The 16,470-nt window shown below is 46.2% G+C and overlaps 1 protein-coding gene across 1 annotated transcript in view; it reads left to right on the top strand.

Moving 5' to 3' along the window:
- TRPC5 (transient receptor potential cation channel subfamily C member 5) overlaps positions 1–14,697 on the top strand; it is a 284,905-nt gene extending 270,208 nt beyond the window's left edge. Inside the window, exon 11 of the mRNA XM_063431927.1 lies at positions 13,771–14,697. Coding sequence (XP_063287997.1) covers positions 13,771–14,481 — 711 coding nt within the window. The 3' untranslated portion in view covers positions 14,482–14,697. The remainder of the gene's footprint in view (positions 1–13,770) is intronic.
- Positions 14,698–16,470: the final 1,773 nt, after the last annotated feature.

Raw genomic sequence — 16,470 nt, 5'->3', positions numbered from 1 at the left:
CGGGAGCTCAGCCTGCAGCTCCTCCGGGTCCTCCTCTCGCGAGATTTAGAGCGTTGCCGCGGTTACCACGGCAACGCTCCAAATCTCTCGATAGTGAACTCTAGCCCTGGAGCAAAGGGCTAGAGTTCACCTCACCACCACCGGACCACCAGGGATTCCCACTGGACCACCAGGGAACAAAATATGTCCCCCCTCCTCCCAGTAAAGGTAAGAAGGGAGGGGGGACATAAATCTATTAAATTTAAAAAATCAAATATTAAAAGCCTCCCTACCCCCCCATACAAACACTGCCCCAATACACACACTGCCCCCCATACACACACTACCACAAACACTGCCCCCATACACACACTGTCCCCCCATACACACACTAGACACACTGCCCCTATACACACACTATACACACTGCCCCACAAACAGTGCCCCCATACACACACTGCCCCCCATACACACACTATACACACTGCCCCACAAACACTGCCCCCATACACACACTGCCCCCCATACACACACTGCACACACTGTCCCCATACACACACTATACACACTGCCCCACAAACACTGCCACCATACACACACTGCCCCCCCATACACACACTACAAACACTGCCCCACAAACACTGCCCCCATACACACACTGCCCCCATACACACACTACACACCCTGCCCCATACACACACCGCCCCATACACACACTGCCCCCACACACACTGCCCTCTATACACACACTACACACACTGCCCCATACACATACTATGCACACTGCCCCCCCATACACACACTATACACACTGCCCCACAAACACTGCCCCCATACACACACTACACACACTGCCCCACAAACACTGCCCCATACACACACTACACACTGCCCCCATACACACACTACACACACTCCCCCACAAACACTGCCCCCCATACACACACTGCCCCACAAACACTGCCCCCATACACACACTGCCCCCATACACACACTACACACACTGCCCCACAAACACTGCTCCCCATTGACACACTACACACACTGTCCCACAAACACTGCCCCCATACACACACTGCCCCCATACACACACTATACACACTGCCCCCATACACACACTATACACACTGCCCCCCAAACACACACTATACACACTGCCCCACAAACACTGCCCCCATACACACACTGCCCCCCATACACACACTACCACAAACACTGCCCCCATACACAAACTGTCTCCCCATACACACACTAGACACACTGCCCCCCATACACACACTATACACACTGCCCCACAAACAGTGCCCCCATACACACACTGCCCCATACACACACTACACACACTGCCGCCCATACACACACCATACACACTGCCCCCATACACACACTATACACACTGACCCACACACACTGCCCCCATACACACACTGCCCCCCATACACACTACCACAAACACTGCCCCCATACACACAATACCCCCCCATACACAAACTACACACACTGCCCCCCTACACACACTACACACACTGCCCCCCATACACACACTATACACACTGCCCCACAAACACTGCCCCCATACACACACTGCCCCCCATACACACACTACACACACTGCCCCCATACACCCACTATACACACTGCCCCACAAACACTGACACCATACACACACTGCCCCCCCATACACACACTACACACACTGCCCCACAAACACTGCCCCATACACACACTGCCCCCATACACACACTACACACACTGCCCCATACACACACTGCCCCATACACACACTGCCCCCACACACACTGCCCCCTATACACACACTACACACACTGCCCCATACACATACTATACACACTGCCCCCCATACACACACTATACAGACTGCCCCACAAACACTGCCCCCATACACACACTACACACTGCCCCCATACACACACTGCCCCCATACACACACTACACACACTCCCCCACAAACACTGCCCCCCATACACACACTGCCCCACAAACACTGCCCCCATACACACACTATACACACTGACCCACACACACTGCCCCCATACACACACTGCCCCCATACACACACTACCACAAACACTGCCCCCATACACACAATGCCCCCCCATACACAAACTACACACACTGCCCCCCCTACACACACTACACACACTGCCCCCATACACACACTATACACACTGCCCCACAAACACTGCCCCATACACACACTGCCCCCCATACACACACTACACACACTGCCCCCATACACACACTATACACACTGCCCCACAAACACTGACACCATACACACACTGCCCCCCCATACACACACTACACACACTGCCCCACAAACACTGCCCCCATACACACACTGCCCCCATACACACACTACACACCCTGCCCCATACACACCCTGCCCCATACACACACTGCCCCACACACACTGCCCCCTATACACACACTACACACACTGCCCCATACACATACTATACACACTGCCCCCCATACACACACTATACAGACTGCCCCACAAACACTGCCCCCATACACACACTACACACTGCCCCCATACACACACTGCCCCCATACACACACTACACACACTCCCCCACAAACACTGCCCCCCATACACACACTGCCCCACAAACACTGCCCCATACACACACTGCTCCACAAACACTGCCCTCATACACACACTGCCCCCCCATACACACACTACACACACTGCCCCACAAACACTGCCCCCATACAAACACTGACCCCCATTCACACACTACACACACTGTCCCACAAACACTGCCCCCATACACACACTGCCCCATACACACACTATACACACTGCCCTCCATACACACACTATACACACTGCCCCACAAACACTGCCCCCATACACACACTGTCCCCATACACACACTACCACAAACACTGCCCCCATACACACACTGTCCCCCCATACACACACTAGTCACACTGCCCCCCATACACACACTATACACACTGCCCCACAAACAGTGCCCCCATACACACACTGCCCCCCATACACACACTACACACACTGCCCCCCATACACACACTACACACACTGCCCCCCATACACACACTACACACACTGCCGCCCATACACACACTATACACACTGCCCCACAAACACTGCCCCCATACACACTGCCCCCATACACACACTATACACACTGCCCCACAAACACTGCCCCCATACAAACACTGCCCCATTCACACACTACACACACTGCCCCACAAACACTGCCCCCATACACACACTGCCCCCATACACACTATACACACTGCCCCCATACACACACTATACACACTGCCCCCATACACACACTATACACACTGCCCCCATACACACACTGCCCCCCATACACACACTACACACACTGCCCCACAAACACTGCCCCCATACACACACTACACACACTGCCCCACAAACACTGCCCCCATACACACACTACACACACTGCCCCACAAACACTGCCCCCTACACACACTACACACCCTTCCCCACAAACACTGCTCCCCATACACACACTGCCCCAAACACACACACACTGCACTGCTCACACACACACACACTGCAGCTCTCTTACACACACACTGCCCCACACATACACTGCCCCCTAACACACACACTGCAACCCTGACATACACTGCCGCCCTCACGCACACGCACTTCACCACTCACACACACACACTGCACCTTTCACACTCACACTTCACCCCTAACACATACCACTGCTCCTATGCCCTATATCCCAGCAGACCCCAGGTAAGTTGTCAAACTGTTCTTAAACGGTTTGACTACTTACTCTGGGATGGGATCCTGGCACTACTGGTGCCATAACTACTACACTGAGCTGTAGTGGTTATTGTGCCTGGATTATTTCTTTAAATAATCTACAAGTGCCCCTCCCGAGATCAGGCTCTGGATCTACCACTGGATGTAGGTGAATAAAAGAAACAAATAATGTTCCTATAAATAAAAAAATATATACTTATAATAAAAAACATCAACTCAAAGAAAAATAAATAAACAATACCCTTCAATAAAGATAAACCTCTTAAATATGGTATGTAACACGATTCAGTAAATAATGTACCTAATTCTTGTACTTGTTAGTAACATAAACTTCCGAAATGGGGAAAAACTGCAAAAGTTCCAATTTATACAAAAGCAGCCTGTTGCTTAAAGTGGAAAGTTTTCTATAAGCCAAGAAAAAGGGGCAGCCTGTTGCCCAAAGTGGAAAGTTTACTATAAGCCAAGAAAAAGGGGCAGAGTAACTAAATGCTGCAAAAATAAGCAGAACCCCTCTCTGACAGGTGTATTGCTAAAACAAGAAAACCGTAAAAAATATAAATACTTAAAGGATCACTATAGTGTCAGGAAAACAAACTCGTTTTCCTGACTCTATAGCATCCTTAGGACCCCCCACCCTCAGGGTCCCCCTCCCTTGGCGCTGAAGGGCTTAAAACCCATTCAGTTACTTACTTTAATCCAGCGCAGGGTTCCCTCGGCGCTGGTGACCTCTCCTCCCTCGCCAACGTCAGCTCCCAAATGGAGCGGAAAGCGAATGCGCGGCAAGAGCCGCGCGTGCATTCAAAGTCCATAGGAAAGCATTTTTCAATGCTTTCCTATGGACGTTCTGCATGCTGGATGCGAATTTCGCATCCAGCATCGCAGAAGCACCTCTAGCGGCTGTCAGGAAGACAGCCACGAGAGGTTGGATTAACCCAGCAATGCAAACATAGCAGTTTCTCTGAAACTGCTATGTTTACATCTGAAGGGTTAAAACCTGGGGGACCTGGCACCCAGACCCTTAATTGAGCTGAAGTGGTGTGGGTGACTATAGTGTCCCTTTAAATCTGTACCCCTTTATTAGAGGAAAAAATACATAAGAATCAGATATACATAAAATACGTAATACTAATAAAAAAAGCATAAAAAATGTGTGCCAAATAATCAAGCGTTAATGTCACGAGGAAATTCCACTGACACACTAAATATTAAAGTACCTGACCTCGGGAGGTAGTGACTTGGAGGTCATTTCCCTTTGCTAGGCAACAGTATGTTCTAATTGTATCACAGCTCGTTGTTCTTTTTGAGCGAAATAAAAATTACAAATAAAATAAAAATAAACTACAGTACATGACCATTTCACATGTGCCAAAGGAACAGTAATTAAAAGGCAAATATATACAATACATTGAAGACACAAGACACAATCATAGCTATTAATAAATGTTGAAAAAAAGTTAATTAACATGACTAGATCCTTGACTCTGACAAATCGCATGAGAAAGTGCACTTTATCATTTAAGCTCTGAATATTGTGTCTTACATTTTAATCACTACTTTGCTCATCAGAGTCACAATAACTTATTATTGCTCAAGTTAAGACTCATGGAATAGCATTGCTACACATAATCCAAACTTAACAATACGTATTTCATATTCCCACAGACTGTCCTTGAAACCAAAATCCCTCTGTCCCTCTTTTCTTTAATGCTAACTCTTTTTTCTCAGTTGATTATGTCACTTAAAAATGATTGGCAATGCTCACCCCAAGAGTTATCCTCTAAGTCAAAGTATGCCTCTGAGTATTTGAAATTCTGAAGCTTTGATATCTGTTTCAGAGGCGGCTCTCTAATTAGGCGATTTAGGCGGCCGCCTAAGGCCTCGCGCTGATGGTAGCCTCGCGGCCGCCTAAATCGCCTTAGGGCAGTGTGACAGGTCGGGTCCTCGGTCAGAGACAGAGGACCCGACACAGGAGGGGGCCCGGCGGCTTGCCCTTAATGCCGCCGGGTGCGAGGCCCCTCCTATGCCTGCCCACGAGAGAGCCAGCCTGTCTGCAGCTCCGCCGGGTGCAGAGCTGCAGACTGAGTGGGTCTCGCGATCTCACCCAATCAGAGCGTTGCCGCGGGTTACCACGGCAACGCTCTGACTGACTGAGATCGCGAGACTAAACTCACCACGTGGTCTGCAGCTCTGCACCCGGCGGAGCTGCAGACTGTAAAGGGAGCCCACCGGACCACCAGGGAAACTGCCTGGCTGCCCACTGGACCACCAGGGAAACATAAGGTATTTATGCCACCCCAGCCACCCTCTGCCCCAGCCACCCCAACAGCCACCCCACCACCCTCTGCCCCAGCAACCCCACCACCCTCTGCCCCAGCCACCCCACCACCCACCCCACCACCCACAGCCACCTCACCACCCTCTGCCCCAGCCACCCCACCACCCACCCCACCACCTCTGCCCCAGCCACCCTACCACCCTCCTGCCCCAGCCACCCTACTGCCCCAGCCACCCTACCACCCTCTGCCCCAGAAACCCTACCACCCTCTGCCCCAGAAACCCTACCACCCTCTGCCCTCCTACCACCCCACTACCCTGTCACTGTCCTCCTACCACCCTCTGCCCCAGCCACCCTACCACCCTCTGCCCCAGAAACCCTACCACCCTCTGCCCTCCTACCACCCCACTACCCTGTCACTGTCCTCCTACCACCCTCTGCCCCAGCCACGCTACCACCCTCTGCCCCAGCCACGCTACCACCCTCTGCCCCAGCCACGCTACCACCCTCTGCCCCAGCCATGCTCTGCCCCAGAAACCCTACCATCCTTTGCCCCAGCCACCCTACCACCCTCTGCCCTCCTACCACCCCACTACCCTGTCACTGTCCTCCTACCACCCTCTGCCCCAGCCACCCTACCACCCTTTGCCCCAGCCACCCTCTGCCCCAGCCACCCTACCGCCCCAGCCACCCTACCACCCTCTACCCCAGAAACCCTACCAGCCTCTGCCCCAGCCACCCTACCACCCTCTGCCCTCCTACCACCCCACTACCCTGTCACTGTCCTCCTACCACCCTCTGCCCCAGCCACGCTACCACCCTCTGCCCCAGCCACGCTACCACCCTCTGCCACAGCCACCCTACCACCCTCTGCAACAGCACCTTATACACACAATGCAAACCCTATTTTTAACTTTAGATGTTAGTGGGGGCCTCATGTTTGAGTTTCGCCTAAGGCCTCACAAAGTCTAGAGCCGCCACTGATCTGTTTGAAAATGACATTATATATGATATATACAGACTTCAGATCATGAGATATTAAAGGAACACTTCAAATGCCATATTCAGTGCAGCATGCCCCATTGTTAGGAGTCAAACCAATTTTAAATGGTTTGACTTCTTATATGAGTCTGCCAGGCACCACTTGCTTCTTCCCCTATCAAGCAGAGAACAATTATCAGTTTCGGACTCAACATTCTTCACATAATTCTGGGAACCGATCTAACCCCTTAGCTTGAAGGTCGTCTTATAGTTAATTCTACTTTGCTACCATCCCTAGAGTGGTGAGTCTCCTGAGCTAAGCTCCACAGTGCGGGGTTAGCTCATTGGCGAAGAACATCAGCCGATGTAGGCACTCGCCCCCGATGCTGCTCACTTTTTGCGTTAACCATCAACTAGGAAGTGGCTTAATAAGTCATTCCATTTAGTGCTCTCCAATGCAAAAGTATGGGAGCAGCAAGTGAACAGCAATCTACACCATTGCTGAACAATTGTCAGGAGTAATTTAAAATCCTCGCCTCTCATTTTTTTTTTTTTATGATTACATGCAGCATTGTCTGATCTATAGACTTAGGCTGCCATCCTACAATACGCAACTGTTTATTGTGTAAACCCCTATGTGCGCCTTAATTTTGCAATATTTTCCAGTTAGTATGTGTGACAACAATGTGACATATTTAGTTATACACGGATACACATAACCGCAAAGGGATATATTTTATCTCCTCATTGTTGGTCTTCTCACACCTTCAGGTTCCACAGGAAAAAGCCATGCTGCCAGGAAACATGTTTTATATTACCTTTGTTTACCCCGTATACATTTGTTTCTTTTCGAAAATGTAACACCGATCAATATATTAAAATACTTTAAGCTCTTGTGAAGTCAGTAAACTAGCAATAAAACGCACCCTGAAAAGCATAAGATTATTATTATTATTATTATTATTATTAATGCCATTTATATAGCGCCAACAGATTCTCTAGCGCTTTACAAAATTATGAGCGGGGGATTTAACTATACATAGGACAATTACAAAAAACTTACGGGAACAATAGGTTGAAGAGGACCCTGCTCAATCTAGCTTACATTCTATAGGACGTGGGGTGTAAAACACATTAGGACAGAAATTTGCAGTCAAATAAGGTGGGCTGCCCTTTAGGAGAGAGCAAGAGACAGGTATGTAAGGTAGAGGTTGGTCTTGGAGACCATAAGCTTTCCTAAAGAGATGGGTTTTAAGGCACTTCTTAAAAGATGCAAGACTAGGGGAAAGTCTGATGGCGGTAGGCAGGCTATTCCATAGGAAGGGAGCCCCCGCGAGAAGTCCTGCATGCGTGAGTTGACCGTACAGGTGCAGACAACGGACAGGAAGTGGTCATGGGCAGAGCGGAGAGACCGAGAAGGGACATACCTATGGATCTGTGAGGAAATATAAGAGGGGCTAGAGTTGTTCAGTGCTTTATAGGTGTGAATTAGTACCTTGCATTGACTCCTATAGCATACAGGAAGCCAATGTAAGGACTGGCAGAGGGGTGAGGTGTGAGAGAACCGACTAGAGAGGAAAATCAGTCTGGCAGCAGCGTTCATTATGGACTGTAGTGGTGCAATACAGCTTTTGGGAAGACCAATCAGGAGAGGGTTACAATAATCCATGCGGGAAATTACTGGAGCATGGAAAAGCTCCTTGGTAGCATCTTGTGTAAGAAAGGGGTGGATGCGGGCTATGTTTTTAAGATGGAATCTACAGGATTTGGCAACATGCTGGATGTGAGACTCAAAGGTGAGGCCAGAATCAAGAATGACACCAAGACAGCGCGCTTGGAAGGATGGACTGATGTGGGTACTACAAACTTGAAGGGAGAGCGAAAGAGGAGGATCAGTATTAGGAGGAGGAAAGACAAGGAGCTCAGTTTTAGAGAGATTGAGTTTCAGAAAGCGGGAGGACATCCAGTCAGATATGGAAGAAAGGCAAGCAGTGACACGTTGCAGGACGGCAGGGGAGAGGTCCGGGGAGGAGAGATATAACTGGGTGTCATCAGCGTACAGGTGGTAGTGGAATCCAAAAGAGGTAATAAGTTTGCCAAGAGAGGCAGTACAAAGAGAAAATAGAAGGGGACCAAGGACAGAGTCTTGGGGGTCTCCAACCGAGACAGGACGAGGGGAGGAGGTATTATTAGAAAAGGAGACACTGAATGAGCGTAGGGAGAGATAAGAGGAAAACCACGAGAGGACAGAGTCACAGAGACCAAGTGATTGAAGAGTTTGAAGAAGGAGAGCATGATCAACGGTGTCAAAGGCCGCAGAGAGGTCAAGAGGAATTAGTATGGAGTAGTGGTCTTTGGATTTAGCTGCGATTAGGTCGTTAGTAACTTTGATAAGCACAGTCTCAGTAGAGTGAAGAGGGCAGAAGCCAGATTGAAGAGGGTCAAGGAAAGAGTTGGAATTAAGGAAATGAGACACATGGGTAAAGGCAAGTCTTTCCAGAAGCTTTGAGGAAAAAGGGAGCAGGGATGTGAGACAATAGTTAGAGAGGGTGGACAGGTCGAGGGATGTTTTTTTTAGTATAGGTACTATAGAGGCATGTTTAAGGTCAGCTGGGACAATGCCAGAAGAGAGAGAGAGCAGATGTGCGTTAAGGAAGACACAAGACAAGTGGAAAAGTAGGACTGTTTGGCAAGGTCAAGGGCTGCGCTGTATGAACACAATATGAATCTATAATGGAGAAAGTCTGACTGGGTGCGAGACTTCCTCCAGGAGCGTTCAGCACAACGGGAGCATCTTTGCAGGTAGCGTGTTGATTTAGTATGCCATGGTTGGGGGCGGGTCCTCCTCGAGGTGCTTGGTTGGAGCGGTGCTGCAGCATTCAAGGCAGAGGTGAGGGTAGTGTTATATGAGGAGATGGCCAGGGAAGGACAGGAGAGGACAGGTTTTTAATATTAGATATCGACTTTACCTAAGAAGTTGCTGTCATTTGTTACATTGAAATAAATCCAAAACCATGAAGTTGATGAGGAAAGCCCTATTTATTTTGTACATCTCTAAGGATGCATTCTTACTTTTATTGAACTTTATTGAACTTTATTGGACAGCAGTCGTGAATCAATATCAGCTGTCAACTGCTGTAAGTCAAGAGAATGAAGGCCTCTCCTGAGTTGAGGGGGGTTAGACTGAAGTTGTTCGGTGAGGGGGTACACAAGAGCAAATGATAAGAGGTGGTGATCAGAGAGAGGAAATGGAGTGTTGCAGATATTAGATGCTGTACATGCATAAGAGAAGATAAGGTCAAGGGTATTGCCAGCTACATGGGTGGGAGAATTAGCCCACTGTGATAGCTCGAGGGAGGAAGTAATTGAAAGTAGTTTAGAGGCTGCAGAGGTCAACGGTGGGTTAATAGGAATATTGAAGTCCCAGAGAATTAGGGATGGAATATTAGAAGAGAGGAAATAGGATAGCCAGGCAGCAAAGTGGTCAAGGAAGAGAAGAGGGGAACCAGGGGGACAATAAATAACAGCAATGTTAGCAGAGAAGGGTTTGAAAAGGCGAATTAAATGTATTTCAAATCATGGGAAAGAGAGGGAAGGGGGGGGGGTTAAAGGTTTAAAGGAGCAGTGGGGGGAGAGGAGAAACCCTACACCACCAGCTTTAGATTCAGAGTTTCTTGGGTTGTGGGTAAGTTGAAGACCACCGAAGGACAAAGATGCAGGGGTAGCCAGTGGCGTACATAACAGGGTCGCAGGGGTCGCGGCTGCGACCGGGCCCGGCCCACCAGGGGGCCCGGCCGCCCCTGCGACCCTGTATGTACCCACTGGGCCAGCCTCTTCTCCTGGGGGGCCCTGAAGCCGGCCACCTCCGGGCCCCCCGAGGCTGGCCCTGCTTACACCCGGCGGGCAGTCAGGCTGGCCGGTGCGCGAGGGAGCACTCTCCCCTGAGTGCTTCCTCTTCAGCTCCCTCGCGCACCACACTGATACCGGAGCCGGAAGATGACGTCATCTTCCGGCGCCGGCATCCCTACGCGGCGCGCGAGGGAGCTGAAGAGGAAGCACTCAGGGGAGAGTGCTCCCTCGCACACCGGCCAGCCTGACTGCCCGCCTAGGAGCCCAGCAGCACCACTGGACCCCAGGGAATCCCCTCAGCACTCCAAAAGGTAGGGAGGCTGGGGGGATTAAATAAAAAAAAAAAACATGTGTAAGTGGGTGTGAGTGTTAGTGTGTGTGAGTGAGTGTGAGTGAGTGTGTGTAAGTGTGTGTGAGTGAGTGTGTGTGAGTGTTAGTGTGTGTGTGTGAGTGAGTGTCAGTGTGTGTGTGTGTGTGTGTGTTAATGTGTGAGTGAGTGTGTGTGTGAGTGAGTGTTAGTGTGTGTGTGTGTGTGTTAATGTGTGAGTGAGTGTGTGTGTGAGTGAGTGTTAGTGTGTGTGTGTGTGTGTGTGTTAGTGTGTGAGTGAGTGAGTGTGTGTGTGTTAGTGTGTGTGTGTGAGTGTTAGTGTGTGTGAGTGTTAGTGTGTGTGTGTGTGTTAGTGTGTGTGTGAGTGTTAGTGTGTGTGTGTTAGTGTGAGTGTTGGTGTTTGTGTTAGAGTGTGTGTGTCTGCTAGTGAGTGTCAGTGAGTGTGTTACTGTGTGTGTCTGTTACTGAGTGTCAGTGAGTGTGTTACTGTGTGTGTCTGTTACTGAGTGTGTGTGTTAGTGAGTCTGTTTGATGTCTGTTAGTGAGTGTGTGTTTGTCAGTGAGAGTGTATGTTTTGTAAGTGAGTGTGTATGTATGTCTGCCGCTGAGTGTGTCTCTGTCAGTAAATGTGTGTGTCTGTTAGCTAGTGTGTATGCATTTGTTCGTGAGAGTGTGTGTGTCTTCAGCACTTACCTTTCTCCAGCGCCGGACTCCCATGGCACTGGGGATCCCTCCGCCTCTCAGCTCCGAATGCACATGCGTGGCAAGAGCCGTGCACGCATTCAAACCGCCCATAGGAAAGCAATACTCAATGCTTTCCTATGGAACGTTCAGTGTCTTAAAATGGCGGAAGCGCCTCTAGCGGCTGTCAGTGAGACAGCCACTAGAGGCTGGATTAACTCTCAGTGAAACATAGCAGTTTCTCTGAAACTGCTATGCTTTCAGCTGCAGGGTTAAAACTAGAGGGACCTGACACCCAGACCACTTCATTGAGCTGATGTGATCTGGGTGTCTGTAGTGGTCCTTTAAGTGTGTGTGCATCTGCATGCACTGGCGTACATACCGCGGTCGCAGCCCTGCAACCCCTGCGACCAGGTGCCCGCCGCCATGTGTTGCTGCCCCGGGCCGCGCAGAGTAAGCGCGAGGGGGGGGGGGGGCACGGATCAATTTTCGCACCGGGGCCCCATGGGTCATGTGTACGCCACTGGGGGTAGCAGTGTCAGATGGGGAGAGCCAGGTTTCTGTTAAGGCTAGTAAATCTATTGAACGAGAGATGAAGAAGTCATGGACAGCAGTGGATTTAGTAATATTGCAGACAGAGCGTGCTTTCCAGAGGGCAGTATTGAAGGAGGATTTAGAGGAACATGAGATGGGTATGAGATTAGTGTGGATCCTTGGGTTAGTATATGGTGAGTTATTAAGTGAATTTTAATTAATATTGACTTTATATATGTTTTCATAAACACTCACATGCTAAATAGAAAGATATAGATATGCTAGATATAGATAGATAGAGATAGGTAGATATCAATTAACAAGTTTTGTACTGAGACATCTGTCCAGTACTTGATTCATTATTGTGAAATAATAAAAAATATTACCTACTTTACTCCCTGTGGTTTTAATTTGGTTATTTAAACGTATAAATGAGAAAAGTACTTTGTATACATTCGAAAGAACAAAGAAAGAAAGGATATTTCTTTGAAAATTACCCCACATTACTATCTAGATAATAATATTTGATTTAATGGTGAAATGCTCACTAGTACTTGCTTCTAGGGATCCTTTGAGACATCATGTCGTCCTTGATGATATTTTCATTGTATGACCACATACAGGGAAAACAGGATTTAAAGGTTTTTCAAGCTCAAGTTTATATTATTTCCCATCTCTTTTTTTATTTAGCAATTCCCAGTGTGCTATGACTTCTCTTCTTCTATAATAACACTTTGAGCAGCTTCTCGGGGCACTGAGATACAATACGTGCAAATTATACTGTACATGTCGCTCTCAAGGGACTGTGACTTAAAAAAAAATTCCTGTCATATCAGACGTAATGCATGGAGAAAAAAATGGTGTTTTCGCTGGCTTGCTAGAGTGTATGTATTTTTTCTAAGTCACAAATACACAATTATATAATAAACAGCAAGTAAATTGTTCTGATGTCATCCTTTTGGATATAATGGTTTAGAATTAAAATTGTGGGAATAACTGCGTAGTCAGATTAATCAGAGTTATTTTAATTATGTTTGTCTTTGTGCATAACCTCAGTAATTAGAATGTTACCAGAATCGGTCTCATTCCTGTGATTGCATCTGTCATTAAACTACATTAGGACTTCAAGTTTCTGCAGTCAATGGAGCAAGAATCTTCTACCTATGCCTTTGGCGATGCGATAGTCAATTTGAACTTTATTAGTCTATCTTAGTAATTATTCTCAGCAATAAGTACTCACTCTAAAGAAACACATAAATAATCCTTGCTGAACACTGCATCTTAAATCCTAATGTGTGCCAAGCTTTTGATGGTGTTAATTTTATTTAATTGCAGGAGCTAAAACAGGATATATCAAGCTTCCGGTATGAAGTGCTTGACCTTCTCGGAAATAGAAAACCACCAAGGAGGAGCTACTCAACTAGCAGTACAGAGGTATCCCAAAAAGATGAGGCTGCAGAAGATCAGGGCAAGTCAAAAAGTGTATCCTTCAGCATTGCCAACAAAAAAAAAAATTTCAATGTCTCAGCCCTGATTAAAACAATGTCTGGGATTGAAATTGTGGAGGATGCACCCAAGAGTAATGGTATTAATAAGCGTTCCTTCATCCGGAATGGCAACAAACTACAGAGGCTTTCAAGTTCCAAGAAGGAGTCTTTCAAAAGACTTGGTCTACTTTTCTCCAAAATGAATGGGCATATGCCAGAACCAGCTTCAGAACCAGTATACACCATCTCTGATGGACTTATCCAACCACACTGTATGTGGCAGGACGGAAAACACACTAAAACTGATCAAGAGACAGAGTGCTCTAGAAGTGAAATTAACCTCAATGAGGTGAGTCATGATGGGAGCATTGGTGGACAACATATTGACTCCTCTCCCATTTGTACCAATTCTCTACACTGTGCTTCCAACCTTTGCTCCTCTAGCGCCAAGCTGATAGACTCTACAGAAGACGTATTTGACTCTTGGGGCGAGGCATGTGACCTACTCATGAACAAGTGGAAAGATGGACAAGAAGAGCAGGTCACAACAAGACTATAAGTAAATACTATTTGAGACTGCTGTATAAAAATTAGCAATCATATGTTTGTAACATTTTCCTTTTACAGAGTATTAAAAAAAAAGATAGGATTCCCTCCCTATTCACATGGATGAGTGCGGAATTCCATTGACAGTGATATATTTTGCAATATTTTTTTACCATTTTTTGTTTGCTTTTTATAACATAGTGTAAACTATCTACTAGTTTTTACCGTCAACCCTTCAGCATCGGCAGGGCTCTGAAAATATGGCTGAATAATATGTTTTATGGCTACTTGAGGAATCCGGTTAATGCATTTATGAAATAGAAAACAAAAGTGCAGAATATGTCTGGTAATAACGGCTATGGCTTTAAATTGCAGCAACCTGTCTATTGATCTCCTCTATTGTTTATCAAAAAAAACTATTTTCTGATGTAGCAGATAAGATTTTTTGTGATGCTATTTCACCCACCATTTTAAGATTCCATATGACCATGCAAGGCAAGGTGATCTGATGGTTAGGAAGTTTATCCTGCGAAGTACACATGAAATATAGTAATTCATACTTCAAGTTTATTTTTTTTTATTTTATTTTTAAAGAACTCAAACAGAAAACCATAACAAAGAGGATTTATTTTTGTTAGACAAAATGGCTGTCAGCTGAAAACCTGCTTCAAAAAAAAAAAAAAATCAGGTTGGTTAATACACACTGGATTTATACATTTGGATATCATGCATATCAATATCCATATAGGGGTAAATGTTATCCATTATTTTAAGATCTAAAAGTAAATTTAAAAAAAGGTTTCATTTCATTTTATTGAAAGCAAAATGGTCCATGTAAAGAATTGTACTATCTTGTCCTTACCTCATTTATCAAAGCTCCAGTTATTGTAAGCACTTTGCTCTAGTCATATCTATAAACTTTATTAATAAATTTGCGAATAAACATTTCTTGTAACCATTTTGAGGAGACCAGGCTGGCATAATGATAAGGGTTTACCGACTAAAATGGGCAAACTATATGGACTTCAAGAGGCATTCAAACCATAACCTTGCATTGTAAAGAAATCATTTTCAGACTCTATTGTGATAAAAAAAAATATCCTATGTTTATCTTATGTTTATACCTTTGCTACAAAAATAATAATTGTTAAGGTAATTGTACAAATTACATACACGTGTAAAATCATAATCATTTATAATATTTATGGTAGGTCCCTAAGTCATATTTTTTAAACAAAAACATTCTTCTGCTGGTCTTATAAATAACAGCTTCAATCAAAAAAATATGTTAAGGCAATTCCATACTATATGTAAAAGCAATGAGGGTAGTTTATCAAGGTAGAAATGGATGTGATTCTGGGGCTAAGGGTTAAATAAGGAGTAGTCATCTTGGAAACAAATACAATGTATCTTAAGATTTAGAACTTAGCCTACTTATTAGCACCTGTCTGCCTTGATAAATCTCCCTCACAATTGGATACCATGCTCCAGTTTTGTGTTTTCATGCATACCATTTTTGTGTTTTCGTGCATACCATTTTTGTGTTTTCGTGCATACCATTTTATTTGATGCCAGTATATAAATTCCGAAAAGCACATCATTAGACCAAAGGCTTCCATTTAAGAACACTCATACCTTTATAAGAAAACCAACATACATAGCAGCCAATATGAAGACAAGCATAATAGGCCATCCCATAAAAGGTTTCTCAGGGTAACTCAGACTTTGCCAAAAGGAATGCATACTTTAGATTTTTAATAAATGTGCCACCTTTTGTGAATTGTTACTCTTTCTTACCCAATTTCTTTCTTTTCTGAATGACAGAACAGGAGAGCATAACAATAGACAACATGTCCAGTCCCTTCACTTTCTCTACTTTGGACGAACAAACATAATACAAACAAGCAAACACAACGTATATGAACGTATTATGATGGAAGCCATACATTTACAGATAAATGTGTAGTGATATATGTTTTACTACTCTAAATATCACTTAATG

The sequence above is a fragment of the Pelobates fuscus genome, chromosome 9, assembly GCF_036172605.1.
Source record: "Pelobates fuscus isolate aPelFus1 chromosome 9, aPelFus1.pri, whole genome shotgun sequence".
NCBI classification, from domain to species: Eukaryota; Metazoa; Chordata; class Amphibia; order Anura; family Pelobatidae; genus Pelobates; species Pelobates fuscus.
Note: the sequence above shows the minus strand (reverse complement) of the source record. Positions and strands in the feature narration are given on the sequence as shown.